At 36.6% G+C, this 15165-nt stretch overlaps 1 protein-coding gene across 5 annotated transcripts in view; it reads left to right on the top strand.

The window, feature by feature from the left end:
* The window catches only part of MAGI3 (membrane associated guanylate kinase, WW and PDZ domain containing 3), a 261069-nt gene that overhangs the window by 138610 nt on the left and 107294 nt on the right, over nt 1–15165 (top strand). For all 5 annotated transcript variants that reach the window (XM_055584686.1, XM_055584685.1, XM_055584687.1 and 2 more), the window contains exon 2: nt 9313–9429. In XM_055584686.1, coding sequence (XP_055440661.1) covers nt 9313–9429 — 117 coding nt within the window. The remainder of the gene's footprint in view (nt 1–9312; nt 9430–15165) is intronic.

Raw genomic sequence — 15165 nt, 5'->3', positions numbered from 1 at the left:
TGTTTAAAGAATGTTTACTCAGTGCTGTGCTAGGTGACTTGGAGGACAGATACATAAATGAACGAAGCATAGTTCCTGGCTTCACACAAGCTTAAGATCCAGCGAGGGAGGCCACCATGTACCCCAGTGTTTGCAGCAAGAACCAGCAGGGAGGAGAGGTGAAAACAAGAGCTCCTTAATGTGGACCTCAGGGTTCTGTCCGGGTGTTGGCTTCAAAGAGTAGGTGAACAGATGGTCAACCCGCAGGCCTTTTGCTCTAACCGTATTTATATGTCCACAACTCTGTGGGGCTCCAGGTGGAGTAGATACAAAACTGAAACCAGGAGGGAAAGAGTTGGGTGTGGAAGTTAGAAGGGCAGGACAAGATGCCTCAGAAGTAAGAAGAAATATAGACACAACAGCATTTTCCTCTGAGCCACCAACTTTTCATTTATAACTCAGATCCCTGGCCATGCATCAGAATTTTTTTAGAGAAATGATTGTTATTTGGAAATACATTCTACACAGAAAGACTTGGTTTACTTAAGCAAAAAATTTAAGCAAAAACACTAAAAAAAATCTTTTTTCAGAAAAGCATACAGCATTATAATTGGTTTTATTTATACGTACTGTGAATACAATGAAGCAATTTCAATGCTGTATAATGTTGAATTCTACAAGTAGTAAATAGTGTTTGACTTTTGGGCTTCCCTGGTGGCTCAGGTGGTGAAGTATCCACCTGCAATGCAGGAGACCTGGATTCGATCCCTGGGTTGGGAAGATCCCCTGGAGGAGGGCATGGCAGCCCACGCCGGTATTCTTGCCTGGAGAATCCCCATGGACAGAGGAGCTAGGGATGAGTATATTTAGTTTGGTGTAGTTCAGGGATTTTTCAGATATATAGAGCACCTAAACCAAAGAGTTCTTTCTTTAGCTGTGCTCCCAGTTCTTCTGATGATAAATGCATTAAAAATAATAATCAAGGGAGGGAGGAAAGGAAGGAAAGGAAGGGAGGGAGAAAAGAAAACTTTTCTCAGATGTGCTGGGCAAGGATCAAGTGTGCAGCAACAAACTTGACTTTAAACTGGCAGTGATGTAGGACCCAGGGCAGTAGATGAACTCTGACCGATGTGTTCATGAGGACTGCTTCCAGGAACCAGTGGAGAATGGACATTCCCATTTTAATGTGTACTCCTGCCCTAGCTTGTAACACAGACAAAGAATGTGACCTCCAGCAGGCAAAACAAAACTGTATCTTCTCATTTACATGTAGAATGTAGTAGCGATAGAAACAGAAACTCATATTCTCATAGAAATAAAGAGCAGAATGGTGGTTTTCAGGGGCCGAATACAGGGAAAATAGGGAGATGTTGGTCAAAGGGTACAAACATACAGCCCTAAGGTGGCTAAGTTCTGGGGTTTTAATGTACAGCGTGATGACTGTAATACCAGATTACATGTGTCAAAGTTGTTATCTTAAATATTATCACTGTACATTCATTAAATGGTAAGTATGTGAAAAAGTGGGGTTGCAAACTAACCTTGTTATGGTACTTGTCTAGCAATATATACATGCATCAGGTTTCCCAGGTGGTGCTAGTGGTAGAGAACCTGCCTGCCAGTGCAGAAGATGTAAGAGATGTGGGTTCTATCCCTGGGTTGGAAAGATCCCCTGGAGGAGGTCATGGCAACCCACTCCAGTATTCTCACCTGGAGAATCCCATGGACAGAGGAGCCTAGTGAGCTACAGTCCATAGGGTTGAAAAGAGTCGGACATGACTGAAGCGACTTAGTGCCCATATACATGCATCAGATGGTCACATGTATACCTTAAACTTACATATATGTCAGTAATATCTTAAAAGCCTGAGGAAAAAAAGAATGTGCCTTCTGTGAGTGGGAGACTTTCCCTAACTACTGAGGTGGAATCTCAGTAGTTGATCTCTTCAGTCTGTGTTTTTTCATACTCTAACTCAAAAGGGTACTGAAAACTGGCCAGTTTTAAACACTGAAGTGGCTCAGGAGACTCCAGAAGATCTAGTGCCTTTCAAATTTGGGACAGGATAAGAATTTAGTTATACAAATTATTTAAAAAATGCATTAGGTTCCACTTGCCTGTAATGAGAGTGGCATACTTAAACAGTTATATTGGTAAGGATCATCCAGGTTTATAACTTTGAATATGCTTTTACAGATAAAAGAATAGAAATAACATGGTGGCATTTGGACACAAGTATGAAATATAGATGTGGCCAGTAAGAATATATCTGCAAGTTGTTATCTGATAACAATTATGAAGGGCCTAGGCGTCATGCCTGAGTTAGTTGAAGTTCTTTTAAGTTGTTGTTACAAGGTTCTGCTCAACCTGCTGGCCCTTGGAACTCTTGTCTCAGCTTGTGTGAACTTTCCCTCGCTTTCTAAGAACCAGCTATACTGGATTTCTCTCAGTTCCTGTCAGCACTGTGTTCTTTCCCACCTCAAGTAAATGCCTTCACATGTACGGCTCACTCTACCAACACCCCCCTCCTTCTTTTAAATTTGGTTGTCTCCTATTTATCCTTCAGTTTTCAGCTCCAGTGCAGTTCCTCAGTGGCATCTTTGGGGATTCCCTAGACTTAGGATCTAGGCTGTAGATTCCCACAGTGGCTCAGTCATAATGCTCTCACGTCTGAATTTCTTTCTCCATGTTCATCATCCCTGTGAGACTTTTAGTTCCTTTGGGTGCACTCTCATTCACTGCCTTACCCCTAAGAGCTTCAGGAAATCTCAGAGCTCAGTAAATCTTTTTTTTTTTTTTTTTTTTACACAATAAATGTGACTGTTTTAGGAAAAGTGAGCTCTTATTAAAGATGGTCTTCTAAGCTTGTATTCTTATACCTTTATACAAGAGAAAAAATTCAGCGAAAGATAGGAAGATAGGTGGATGAATGGAAAAAAGGGGAGAGAGAGAGGTATTCTAGCACAGTGCTTATTGTTCAGATTCTAGAGCCAGATTAACTGGGTTCAGATCCCAGGTCTGCTACTTCCAGTGATATAACCTTGGCCAAGTCACTTCTCTATACCTCAGCTCCCTACCTATAAAATAGTAGTAATAATAATATCTACCTTAAAATTTTCATGAGGCGTAAGTGAAAACATATAGCATATATGTGAAAGTGAAAGTCGCTCAGTCATATCCAGTTCTTTGTGACCCATGGTCTATACAGTCCATGGAATTCTCCAGGCCAGAATACTGCAGTGGATAGCCGTTCCCTTCTCCAGGGGATCTTCCCAACCCAGGGACTGAACTCAGGTCTCCTGCATTGCAGGTGGATTCTTTACCAGCTGAGCCACCAGGGAAGCATATATGTACAATATAATAATTATCATTATAAAATAGCAGTCCCAGTCACCATTGTTCTCTATTTCTTTTTCTTTTCATTCTTATATTTTACATTCAGAAAAAGGGTTTGGGTTTTTTTCCCCTACCTCTAGACTTGCTATCCCTGGTGGAGCTAGAAGACAGTAGACTTTTTAAAATTTAGCCTCATTTTGTATTTCAGGAGAGCTAGATAGCATTTTATGAACACATTTAAACACATTAACAAAGAAAATAATTTGAGGAATTGGTATTAAAAACTATCATTAAAACTTACTTTTAAAGACATGGAGCTTGCTGTATCAATGAAGAATCTACTTTAGCATTTTGAGAGCGTCCAAATAAAGTTAATTTCATTATTTAAGAAGCACAGTTTGAAATAAAGTTTTGTATAGACTATTGAATACTCTGTCAGTTGAGTATTCTAAAATTTCATGTATTCGATGATGGAGAGCGTGAAATAAACAATAAAAAATACAAAATTAAGCTGATTCACACATTCTATGTGCTTGATCCTGGAATTAAATCTGTAAAACCATGGCCTTGCGCCTAAGATAGTTGACAAACTTCTATGTTTAATAACCGTATAAGATATTTTAAAATAACTTTTGTGCTATAGAAGTTGTTTTACTATGAAATGTATAGATACTGATTGCCTAGAGAAGATTACAGTTTCACAAACAAGTGGACTGCAGTTTGGCTTATTTTGTCTTAGAAAATGCCTGACTTTAATAACCAAGGAGTCAGTTTGGAATTAAGCTTATATGTATCTTTTTCATTGACTTCATAGAGCTTAGGAGGTAGAGGAAGCAATGAAATGCTTTGCTCTTGAGTCTGGGTCTAATGGGAAATGACTAGTGAGTAACATCATTTGTGTTGAGCTAGTTGGATTGAACTGTTTGGAGAATTTCACCAGGCTATCTTACAGTCATCATAGTAAAGAAGAAGAGTGGGACATGGTTATGCCTGTACTTTGCCTCTGAGGAAAACAGATTTTTTTTTTTAAAGTTTATGGCATCTATAGGTGTGATTCTAAGACTAGAAATTTCTAAAAGATAAATTATGTGATGAAATTCTTATAGGTACAAAGAATGTTCTGAGCAGCTCAAGATTTTTAAAAGATGTATATGATTAATAATTGGATGGAACACATAATCACATTTGTAGAGTGCTAAGTAGACCAAGAAACATTGAAGAATTTCCTGAATTGCCAAAGCTCAAAAGGAGTTTAGATACTTTGGAGAGCTCAAAGAGCTTTTAAGTTTGTGTTTGGAGCAAGAGCAATGAGAAGGAACAGGTAGGCTTACTGTGAGAAGAGGTTATTGGTAGTTCTTTATAGGCAGAAATCAGTTCTATGTCATTCTACTTTGTGTCTGTAATCTTGAACTGGAAGAATTACTTTTCCAACAGTAAAAGATAAACAATTTCAAGTGAGGAAAACTAAATTTTAAAAAGATGAAGAGATCATGAGCATATCATTCACTTTACATGAAACTAAATTTTCAAGACATAGTTGAGTTGCTCTCCCAGGAGTTAAAGGGACTCTCAGATGTGATCTCAGGGTAATTGTCAGTATTCTTTATGAAACCATAAATGTGGGAAGTACCAAGAGACTGAGGCGAGACAAATGTTCCAGTTTCCAAAAAGGCATAGATTGTGAAAATGCAAGTCCATTTTCCTGACTTTAAGCTCCGACAACATTTGAAGAGATTGTAAACAATACAATTAATAAAATATTGGAAGTGTTTAGAAAAGAATGGGATGATCTCCATGAATCAACTCAAGTGTATAAGAAAAAGACATGCCAAATTGACCTCATTTTTTTCTTCTTTTCAATTGTATAATTACTACTAGATTAGACAAAAGTAAAGACTTCTCATATCTTGACTTTGGCAAGTGATTGACAAAGTCTCCTAGACAATCTTTATGGAAAAGACAGTAAGATGTTGGCAATTGAATTGGTTTACAGCTGCTTGCATGGCCCATGCCAGCATGCCAGCATGCAGCAGTGTTTACCTAAATAATAACCAGTGACTCTCTACACTGATTCCTTAAAGAGTGAAGAAAGTGAAAGTGAAAGTCACTCAGTCGTGTCTGGACTGTTTGTGAGCCCGTGGACTAATACAGTCCATGGAATTCTCCAGGCCAAAATACTGGAGTGGGTAGCCTTTCCCTTCTCCAGGTGATCTTCCCAACCCAGGGAACAAACCCAGATCTCCTGCATTGTAGGCATATTCTTAACTAGCTGAGCCACAAGGGAAGAAGCCCAAGAATACTGGAGTGAGTAGCCTATCCCTTCTCCAGCGGATCTTCCCAACCCAGGAATTGAACCGGGGTCTCCTGCGTTGCAGGCAGATTCTTTACCAACTGAACTATCAGGGAAGCCCCCTTAAAGAGTAATGGTAGTGAATATTAATTGGCATAGATTCAGAAAGTATGAATTTGAGTCATGAGTTCTTTTGATTATGGATTTATTCATGTGATTGAGACTTCAGTTATAGACTTTTCCTCTCCTAAGCTGTATTTTTAAGATTTATAGATATGTTTTTAAGTTTCATATAAATCAATTTGACTTATAAGTCACTTAAAAGTCAAAGAATAGTCTTAGCACTTTGAAGCAAAGGCCGAGTAAAAATGCAATTATGAACAGTCTTTTTTTCTCATTTGTTTAACGACTGCATTAATCCCAAATAGATGTTTTTCATACTCTTGAAATGTCAAGTTTCTGTGAAACTTTCTTAAAAGGCAGAAGTTCATGTATAATTCAGTAATATAGATAATCTCTCCATTGTCTCTGGGAGCTAATGTTTCTGTTGGCCTTCTGGTAATTCCATAGCCACCTGCCTATTTAGGATATTTGTACTTTAAAACAAAACAAAGCAAAACAAATTTCCTGAAACTACATCAAAGAGGGAAGCATAATGTTCCATCCCCTTAACGAAAGTTTTTTTGGTTTCTTGAAATAAGGACATTCATGATGACTGCTATATCCAATATATTTTATTATTAATTATTATTAATTTTAAAGAATGCCAATCTATATAGTTTGTTAATCTTTTATCATTGACATTTTGTGATGTTTGTAATATTTTTTCTCAACATCAGAGAAATGTGATGACATCTTTGAATACTTTTCATACTTTAAATAAAATATCCCATTTATGAAATTGTACTTCACCCTTTTCTTTGCAGCTGTTCATCTCAGTGTTGCGTCCAGAGTCCCTGTAGAAGTTGAGGGTGAAGATTAGGAAGCAGTTCCTACTCTGATAAATCTAGGTGTCATTCCTTAACTCTTTCTGCTTTACCGATTCTCTCAGTCTTAAGATCTTGTGGGCCCTTGAAACAGAAATTGAATTCATTTCCCCTGTTGAGAGCCCCTCATGCTGTAATTTGTGATCCATGATTTTTATTATGGCTTTGTCTTTAATTACATCTAATTCAATGGCTGTTGTTTTTATAGATTGGTAAATTAAAACTCAATGTGAGTTTTTAGCATTTTATAGTTATCTCTCTGAGTCATGCCATATTTTATAGTAAAGCTTCAAAAACTTTTTTAAACCTTGAATTTAAAAAGTGTTTACTCAGATTGTGTTCTTTAATAAAACAGGCATTATCCTTTATCTAGATTAAATCTATTTTTGAAAATATGTTGGATAGCAGGTTTTGAAGTCTATATAATTTATTTTAGGTTGAAAAAACTGATTCATTCTCTGTCTAGTCAAAACCCTAGCCAGACCTCCACAAACATCACTAAACACTTTCAAGCACTTACGTAACAATCCACCAAGGCTTTTGTATAGTTATTATTACAATGCAATCAAAATGCTTTTTACCTAGTTTTCAAAATGTTTAATAAACTTGTAATTGGGTATGGTTTTGTTCATAAGCAATGTGACTGTACAGTACTGATTATGAATTGGGTTTTTCTTCTACCCAACAATGAATAAGTACTGTAATTAAAAAAATGAAATAATATGAATCCATCTGAATTGGACTCTGGTTGGTGGGGCCACTAAATGTCCTGACAAAAGCAGCCTCAGACCACAGATTGTTCAGTGTTATCCTTGTAAATATCCTTCAGGTTTTCTTCTTTGATCACAAGGTTCCCTCTTCCTCAGTATCTATTTTTGACAATGCAAAACAGGGACTTTTTGGTTTGTGTTTATTAGTTTAGAACATGAATGTTATCTCCAAACTTTAGAAGCACTCTGATTTCCTGCTTATTTTAGTACTGTCTCATACAGGTTATGCTTATTTATTTATGTGAGAGAAGAGAGGATTAGAAATGCTATGTTATGAAATAACAGTTGAAAGAATGAACCAATCTGTAGTAACCTTTTAAATTATTTAATTCAGCCATAACTATATTGTTTGAAGTAAAGTGTATATTTTAATCAACCAGTCATTTCTTATTCAGTAACATAATCTGTTTTGTTTTAGCATTGCTCTTTTTGAGTTACTGAAATCTTATCTAATGAAAGTGTTTGTATTGCTTGGTTAATCATTTTAAGTTCAACCATTATTACAAATTCACTGCTACCAGATTACTGCAGCTCCCTATTTTTCTGCTTATATTTTTTTGATACCCCTAATATTCCTCTTTTTAATCTCCCGTTTTCACCACAAATAAGGAAGAAACCTTTCATTATTACTCATTTACGTGGCATCTAGGAGTCAAACACGTGGACAGAGAATGCCAGTTCCATCTAGTGATAGGCAGAAGGTTCTGAATAGGACCCATTTGTCTTATTAGAGATGAGAAAGATGGACTTTTGGGCGGAACATAGTTTGAGAGGGGGAAAAGTGGGTGAGTTTGGGTCCGAGATGGTCAGAGCTGGAACATGTAGGGCTTGCTAGGCCCTGTTTAGAAGTCTGAATTATATTCTAAGAGTAGCAAGAAGTCATTAGGTGGTTCTGAACAGAGTATCGATTATCTGACTTATGTTTTAAAATCTCATTCTGGCTTCTTTGGGAATGGTGGAAGCAGGAAGGAACCAAAAATGGGTGCAGGGGAATGAATTAGAAGGTTTTTGCAGAATTCCAGGTGAGAAATCATGGTGGATTAGTTTAGGGTGGTAGCAATGGAAATAGAAGTAGGCAGTTATGAGATATGTGTTGAAGGGAGAACTGACAAAAATTGCTAATTAATTGCATTGAGGGATAGAAGTAAAAAGAAGAAATTGAGGCTGACTTCTAGGTTTGGGGCTTGTTCTGTTGGGTTGTTGTTCTTGTTCAGTGACTGCAGCACGCCAGGCTTCCCTGTCCCTCACCATCTCCCAGCGTTTGCCCCAGTTCATGTCCATTGAATCAGTGATGCCGTCCAGCCATCTCATCCTCTGTCACCCTCCCCTCCTTCTTTTTTTTTTTTTTTCCTCCTCCTGCCTTCAATCTTTCCCAGCGTCAGAGTCTTTTCCAGTTAATCAACTGTTTGCATGAGGTGGCCAAGGTATTGGAGCTTCAGCTTCAGCAGCATTGTGGTAATTTTCTAAGACAGAGGACGTGATTTTCTAAGATTAGAGGAGAGAAATGTAATGGAACAGGATAGAATTAAGAGTTCTGTTTTGGTCATCTGAAATTTATTTATCTGCAATATAGATGAAGGAGTTTGATGCATTTGGAGTCTGGTGGAGTCAGGTCAGGAATAGAGACGTGATAAGAATTTGAAACTTACCTGTTTATCGATTGTACTTAAAGTCTTGGGATTGAATGAAATAACTTTGGATATTTGTTGTACTCTCTGACCCATACCTCCTCCCTCTCTTACCATGTAAAATTGTGCCCACATTGTATATTACAGGTGTGTATTTTAATTATAGTACCTATAATAGTTTGGTATAGTTATGTTATTTTGAATAAAATACTCTGATTTCTTTTATCCTATTTATGGCTAAATGGTTTAAGGGTAATCATTAACTAGCATTGACATTTAACTGGAAACCTAACAATTATTTATTTTGTCTTATTTTTTTTTGTAGGCAAAGTCATTAATAAAGATTTGCGACATTATCTGAGTCTTCAGTTTCAGAAAGGATCAATTGACCATAAACTGCAGCAAGTGATCAGAGATAATCTCTACTTGAGAACCATTCCATGTAAGTATAAGATAGAATCAAAGAAATGTGGCCAAGATATCTTTATTTAATCAAATATCTAGAAATAATTCTCTCGAGAATCTCATATGAAACTGTGAAGATTAAGTTGGGGCACTGGAATGAAATAAAAATTGGATAAAGAGAAAATTTTTCAGAGGACTTTCAAGGGTTTGGTTTTTAAAAATAGAACTAGCAGATTCTATATTGTAACTTTAAAAAAAATTCATTAGACTTTAAGAATTTAATGATATAAATATACGTGTTGCTAACTAGATTTTTTCCCTATAAATCAATTTCTAAAACCTATACAGTTAGGACTTTTTGTTCTCCATGCTTGTATACTGAGAACAAACATTTTATATTAACTATTAGGATATTACTGATTTTAAAATCTGCCCTTTCCCCAAAGGAAAACAGGAGGAAGCGTGCAGTGCCTGCCGCCTTTGAATTTTCACCTAGATGTTGGTGTATTGATTGCAGTTTTAATAGTTTTCATAGGAGCTGATTGTTGTTGTAATTGTGTTTTTGGCTTTTTTTTTTAAGCACATAATAAATCATAAACTTGGTTTAATTACTGTAGGTCTGGGGAAGAAGAAAAGCAGTAAATAAAAGGGCCTAAAAGGACATTCTGATTTGTTTTACTTCTCAGTATATTTGTAACTCCTTGTGGATACTAGCTTTTACACCATCTCTGGAATTCTTTATATCTTTATCTTGTTATTTAATCTTACAAATGTCCAGTTCATCACCAAGCCTTCCTAATTATGCTTCTGAAATACCTCTCTCTCTGCACTATCGTAGACCCTCCCTCTTTCTTACTTAGACTTTAAACAACAACAACAAAAATTTGCCATTATGTAGTTACAAAGAACTAAGTAAAACTGACTTAAAAATCTTGATTCTAGCATTATACTAGTTGGTTCACTTGGGCAGATTATTTAAACTTCCTAAGGTTTCAGAATCTCCATGTATAAAATATGAAATCATAAGGCTCGCTTCATATAGCTATTAGAATTAAAGCGAGAGTATAATTGTAAACCACTTGATCTGAAGTAGGTACTCAGCAGTGTTTGTCCCTTTGCCCCATTCTAACTGTATCCCCTGCCTCCCATGTCCCCTCAGTCTAATCCATCTTTAAAGTATACATCTGATTTTTTTTTTGTTTTTTAAGCTTTAATTTCAAACTTTTAATCATGTTTCTGGTTAAAGTTAATAACACTATTATATTATGAGGTTTATAAGATATATAGAAGTATATAAAATGAAATTATCTGCAAACACAAATAACAGAGAAACAAACTGAACTGTAGTGACTCATACCTAGGGCACATCCGATTCTTATACATCTGTAGTTTATCCTTCAGAGGGTCCTATTTACTACATGTTAGTCTAGACATGTTAACAAGTCTAGACTTTTTAACACGGTATAAAACTTTTTGTTTTAAAATATGACCCCTTATCTATGCTATCCTCCTATAAATCTACCTTATCAGATTTCAGAATTGCAAGTCCTGCCTTTTTTGCATTTGCCTGATAAATCTTTTTATTCTTTTATCTTTCTGAATCTCACTCTGCTTCCCTGGTGGCTCAGATGGTAAAGAATCTGCCAAAAAGAATAAATCTTCCTATTCTTTCATCTTTCTGAATCTGTGTTTTATAAATAGTGTTGAACTTTGTACCCAGTGTGAAACTTTATATTTATTGACTTGATCAATGCCTTTCATCTCAGCTTTGTCATGTTTTTGTATTTTGTAGCCAGTGTGAAACTTTATATTTATTGATGTGATGCCTTTAGCCCCAGTTTTGTCATGTTTTTCTGTTTTACCTATATGCATGGGTGCGTGCTACGCCACTTTAGTCGTGTCTGACTCTTTGTGACCCCATGGAGTGTAGACTGCCAGGCTCCTCTGTCCATGGGGTTCTCCAGGCATGAGTACTGGAGTGGGTTGCCATGCCCTCTTCTAGGGGAGCTTCCTGATCCAGGGGTCTCTTGCTTGGCAGGCAGGTTCTTTAGCACTAGCATCACCTCGGGATCCCCATTTTACCTATATACAAGTCTTATACAAAAAAGCCTTTCACTGTGTAATCTATTTTATTTGATCTCTCTTTTTAGGAAGAGTTATATCTTTATTCTAATGGCTACCTTTATATGGTACTCTGTTCCTCCTCCCTTTTATTTGGTCCTACTATGAGCAATACTAAAATTATATAGTCATTTCTTCATCCTTCCTTCTCCCTCTCCCATCATCTGACCTGAGGGAATCTTTTATTCCCACAAATATAAGGTAATCAGCAAGTTTACTCTCCTTTGCATATTCTTTCTGCATCCTCCCTGTTTTTTGATCCTGGATCTATATCTATATTGGTAATGCAAGCAACCATTATGTACTGCACTCTCCCCTTTATAATCATTTATTCTCCATTCTATGCTTGCTGCTGCTGCTGCTAAGTCACTTCAGTTGTGTCCGACTCTGTGCGACCCCATAGATACATGTTTAACCAAACTGCCAACCCTATGTTGCCATTTCTTCAATAATTCTGGTTGTCTGAAGCTTGTTCTCTACCAGATTTCCATGAAGGGTTCACAGAATCATTATATCAGTTGTCTATGATCTTTATACTTTGAAGGTTTGTGTGGATGGATATGAGATTTTTGGCTCATAACTTCTAGCCCTGTCTTAATTATCTAATTGTCGTTTGGCATAAAGCATTGCTCTTAAATAAAAAATATCTGAACACAATCTGAGCTTTATTCCCTTATAAATAACTGGGTGTTTTGCCCACATGGAGTTTCTCAGGGCAGCGTTTTTAGTTTCGTAGTTCTAGAGCTTCCTCTTTCCTTGTTAAAGCAAGTTAATAAAAATATGTACTTGTACTTTCTGCTGCCCTCTGCCACTTTTACTTGAATCTTCTTTTTAACTTACATTTATTGTCCTAGTTTTGCAGTTTCTCCCCAGTGTGAGGTTTTGCCCTAGAAAGGAGCTCTAGTTTATTTGTTTTAATTCATAAGTTCCAAACGGCTATAGTCATTTCAGATCCTAATAGGAACTTCTGACTTACAAATTGAACTGTATAAAACCCTTCCAAGAACCTAGAAGCCCTTATGCATCAGTAGCAGTTAGCAAATTGAATGGTCACATCTGGTCTTTAAATGTGATTCTTTACTAAAAGATACCAGATCTTTCTGGAGAAAATTCTGATTCCTAGTCTAGAGTAAGGAAAGTGCAAGGTGAGGTTGGAATGTCCAGTTGTATTGGAAAGTATGTTTAAAAAATTTGGGGAACATATCAGAGGAACATTTAGGAGAAAAGCCACCTAGTAGGGGTGCCCACTGACAAAACCTGAGACAATTTAAACAACGAAATTAATGAGAGAGACTTCTACTGTTGTCAGACATTGCACAGAGCACAACTGTGATCCCTAAGAGAATAGGATGGAGATTGCACACAAAAGAATCCTGTAATTTCATCAGCTTTCTGCCTGGAGGCACTTTTGAGGCTATAACACATGAAGGAAGAGCCTAGGCTGAGTTTAGCAGACTCTGAATTGAGGGTACAGAAATATGTGTTCAAGAATTCTGAAATGTTAGAAATTTGCAGAGCTCAATATCAGAGAGGAAGAGATATGAAGAAAGCTCAGGCAAACTGGATAGGTGCCTTCTTGGATTTATTGCTGAATACTAAGCTGAGAACGTGACTTCACAGAGCAGGCAAAGAGCTCTCTGTGAGCTGCAAGGTTAACAATTCCCAGAGTTTACACAGGGCCAAGAGTAGTTTGAGTTCTAACCAACCTGAGTGGAGAGACCCCATAAGGGTCATGGCTTACTAGTAGTGTTAAAGAGCCCATAAATTTAGACCCACTTTAACAAAGTTTAATTTAAAAAGTCCCAAAAGGATCAAGTGAATATGCATGTAACTTATCTAGTCAGCAAAAATAAAGGAAGAGAAGGAGGAAAAAGGGGAAAAATAAGAACTCTTTGAAGGAAGACAAAAAAATCTAGACACTGAATAGCATCATATTCATAATGTCTAGTGTCTAATAAGAAGTTACTAGGCATAAAAACAAAAAAAAATGTGACTCATAATTAAAAGTGAGCTGATTAAAGAAAAAAAAAAAAAGCACAAAAATGACACAGATAATGACTATACCAAACATTTTAAAGTTATCTCATAAATATGCTCAAGGATTTAAAGGACAAAATGAACAGAATGAAGAGAAAACAAGATACATATTTTTAAAAGGAACTATATGGAACTTCAAAAACTCACTGGATGAGTTTAACATATTAGATTAGAAACTGCAACAGAAAAGATTGCTGAACTGGAAGACCTAATATAAATGAATCAAACAGAAACATGGAGAGGAAACAGAATACAAAAGTGAACTTTTAAAAAGCAATCAGTCAGTCAGAGAGAGAGGGACAGTTCTACTTTTGCCACAAAGCACTTCTTCATACTGGGTTTACCCTCTTACTGTAAATAATTGGGCAAGATATCTGTAACATCTGTTTTCAGACCTTGGATTACAGACAGAACATGACTGTGATCTCTTCATATTGACCTATGGCATGCTATCAAGCCAAAGTGGGGGAAGCAGAACAAATATTTGAAAAAATAGTGGCTGAAATGTTTCCAGATTCAATGAAAACTATAAACCAGTAGATCTAAGAGTATCAACAAACCTCAAGCAGTAGAAACATTAAAAAAAAAAAAAGTCCATGTACATCATAATCTAATCGCTGAAAACCAGTGATAAAGAGAAAATATGAAAGGCAGACAGAAAAAGAGATCATACAAGGAATATAAATTAACTATAGACTTATCAACAGAAACAGTACAAGCTGGAAGCCAATCAAATGTTATCTTCAAAATGCTGGAAGGAAAAAGATGCCAACCTAGATTTGTATACAGTAAAAATATTCTTAAAAATAAAAAGAAATAAAATTTTGAGACAAAAATAAAGGATGAGGGAATTTTTCTCCAGTAGATTTGTACTATAAAAAATAGTAAAGAAAATTCTTCAGATGGAATAGAAATGATATGAGAATGAGAACTAAAAGGAAAATAGAAAACTTCATAATTACATTCAAGATTTCAATACCTGCTTTAGAGAAAGTAAGCAAAAAATCAACAAGATTATAACATGAATAACACTTTCAGCCAGCTTGACCTAACTGTTACTTGTTAGAGCATGCCATCTAACAACACAGGAATATACATTCTTTAGTGCACATGGGCGGAGAAGGCAGTGGCACCCCACTCCAGTACTCTTGCCTGGAAAATCCCATGGACGTAGCAGCCTGGAAGGCTGCAGTCCATGGGGTCGCTGAGGGTCGGACACGACTGAGCGACTTCACTTTCACTTTTCACTTTCATGCATTGGAGAAGGAAATGGCGACCCACTCCAGTGTTCTTGCCTGGAGAATCCCAGGGACGGCGGAGCCTGGTGGGCTGTCGTCTCTGGGGTCACACAGAGTCGGACACGACTGAAGCGACTTAGCAGCAGCAGCAGCAGCAGTGCACATGGGACATATACAAATATAGATCATATTCTGGACCATAAAACAAGATTCAGTACATTTAAGAGGATTTCAATCATGTAAATATGTTCTCTGATCCTAATGGAATTAAATTAGAAATCATTTACAGAAAGATATATAGAAAATCTCCAAATATTTGGAAATTAAGTTGCTACACTTCTGACTTGTGAGTTAAAGAATAAGCCACAAGAAAAATT

The sequence above is a fragment of the Bubalus kerabau genome, chromosome 6 (assembly GCF_029407905.1).
Source record: "Bubalus kerabau isolate K-KA32 ecotype Philippines breed swamp buffalo chromosome 6, PCC_UOA_SB_1v2, whole genome shotgun sequence".
NCBI lineage: Eukaryota > Metazoa > Chordata > Mammalia > Artiodactyla > Bovidae > Bubalus > Bubalus kerabau.
The sequence above is the reverse complement of the archived record's forward strand: the minus strand, read 5'-3'. Positions and strand labels throughout refer to the sequence as shown.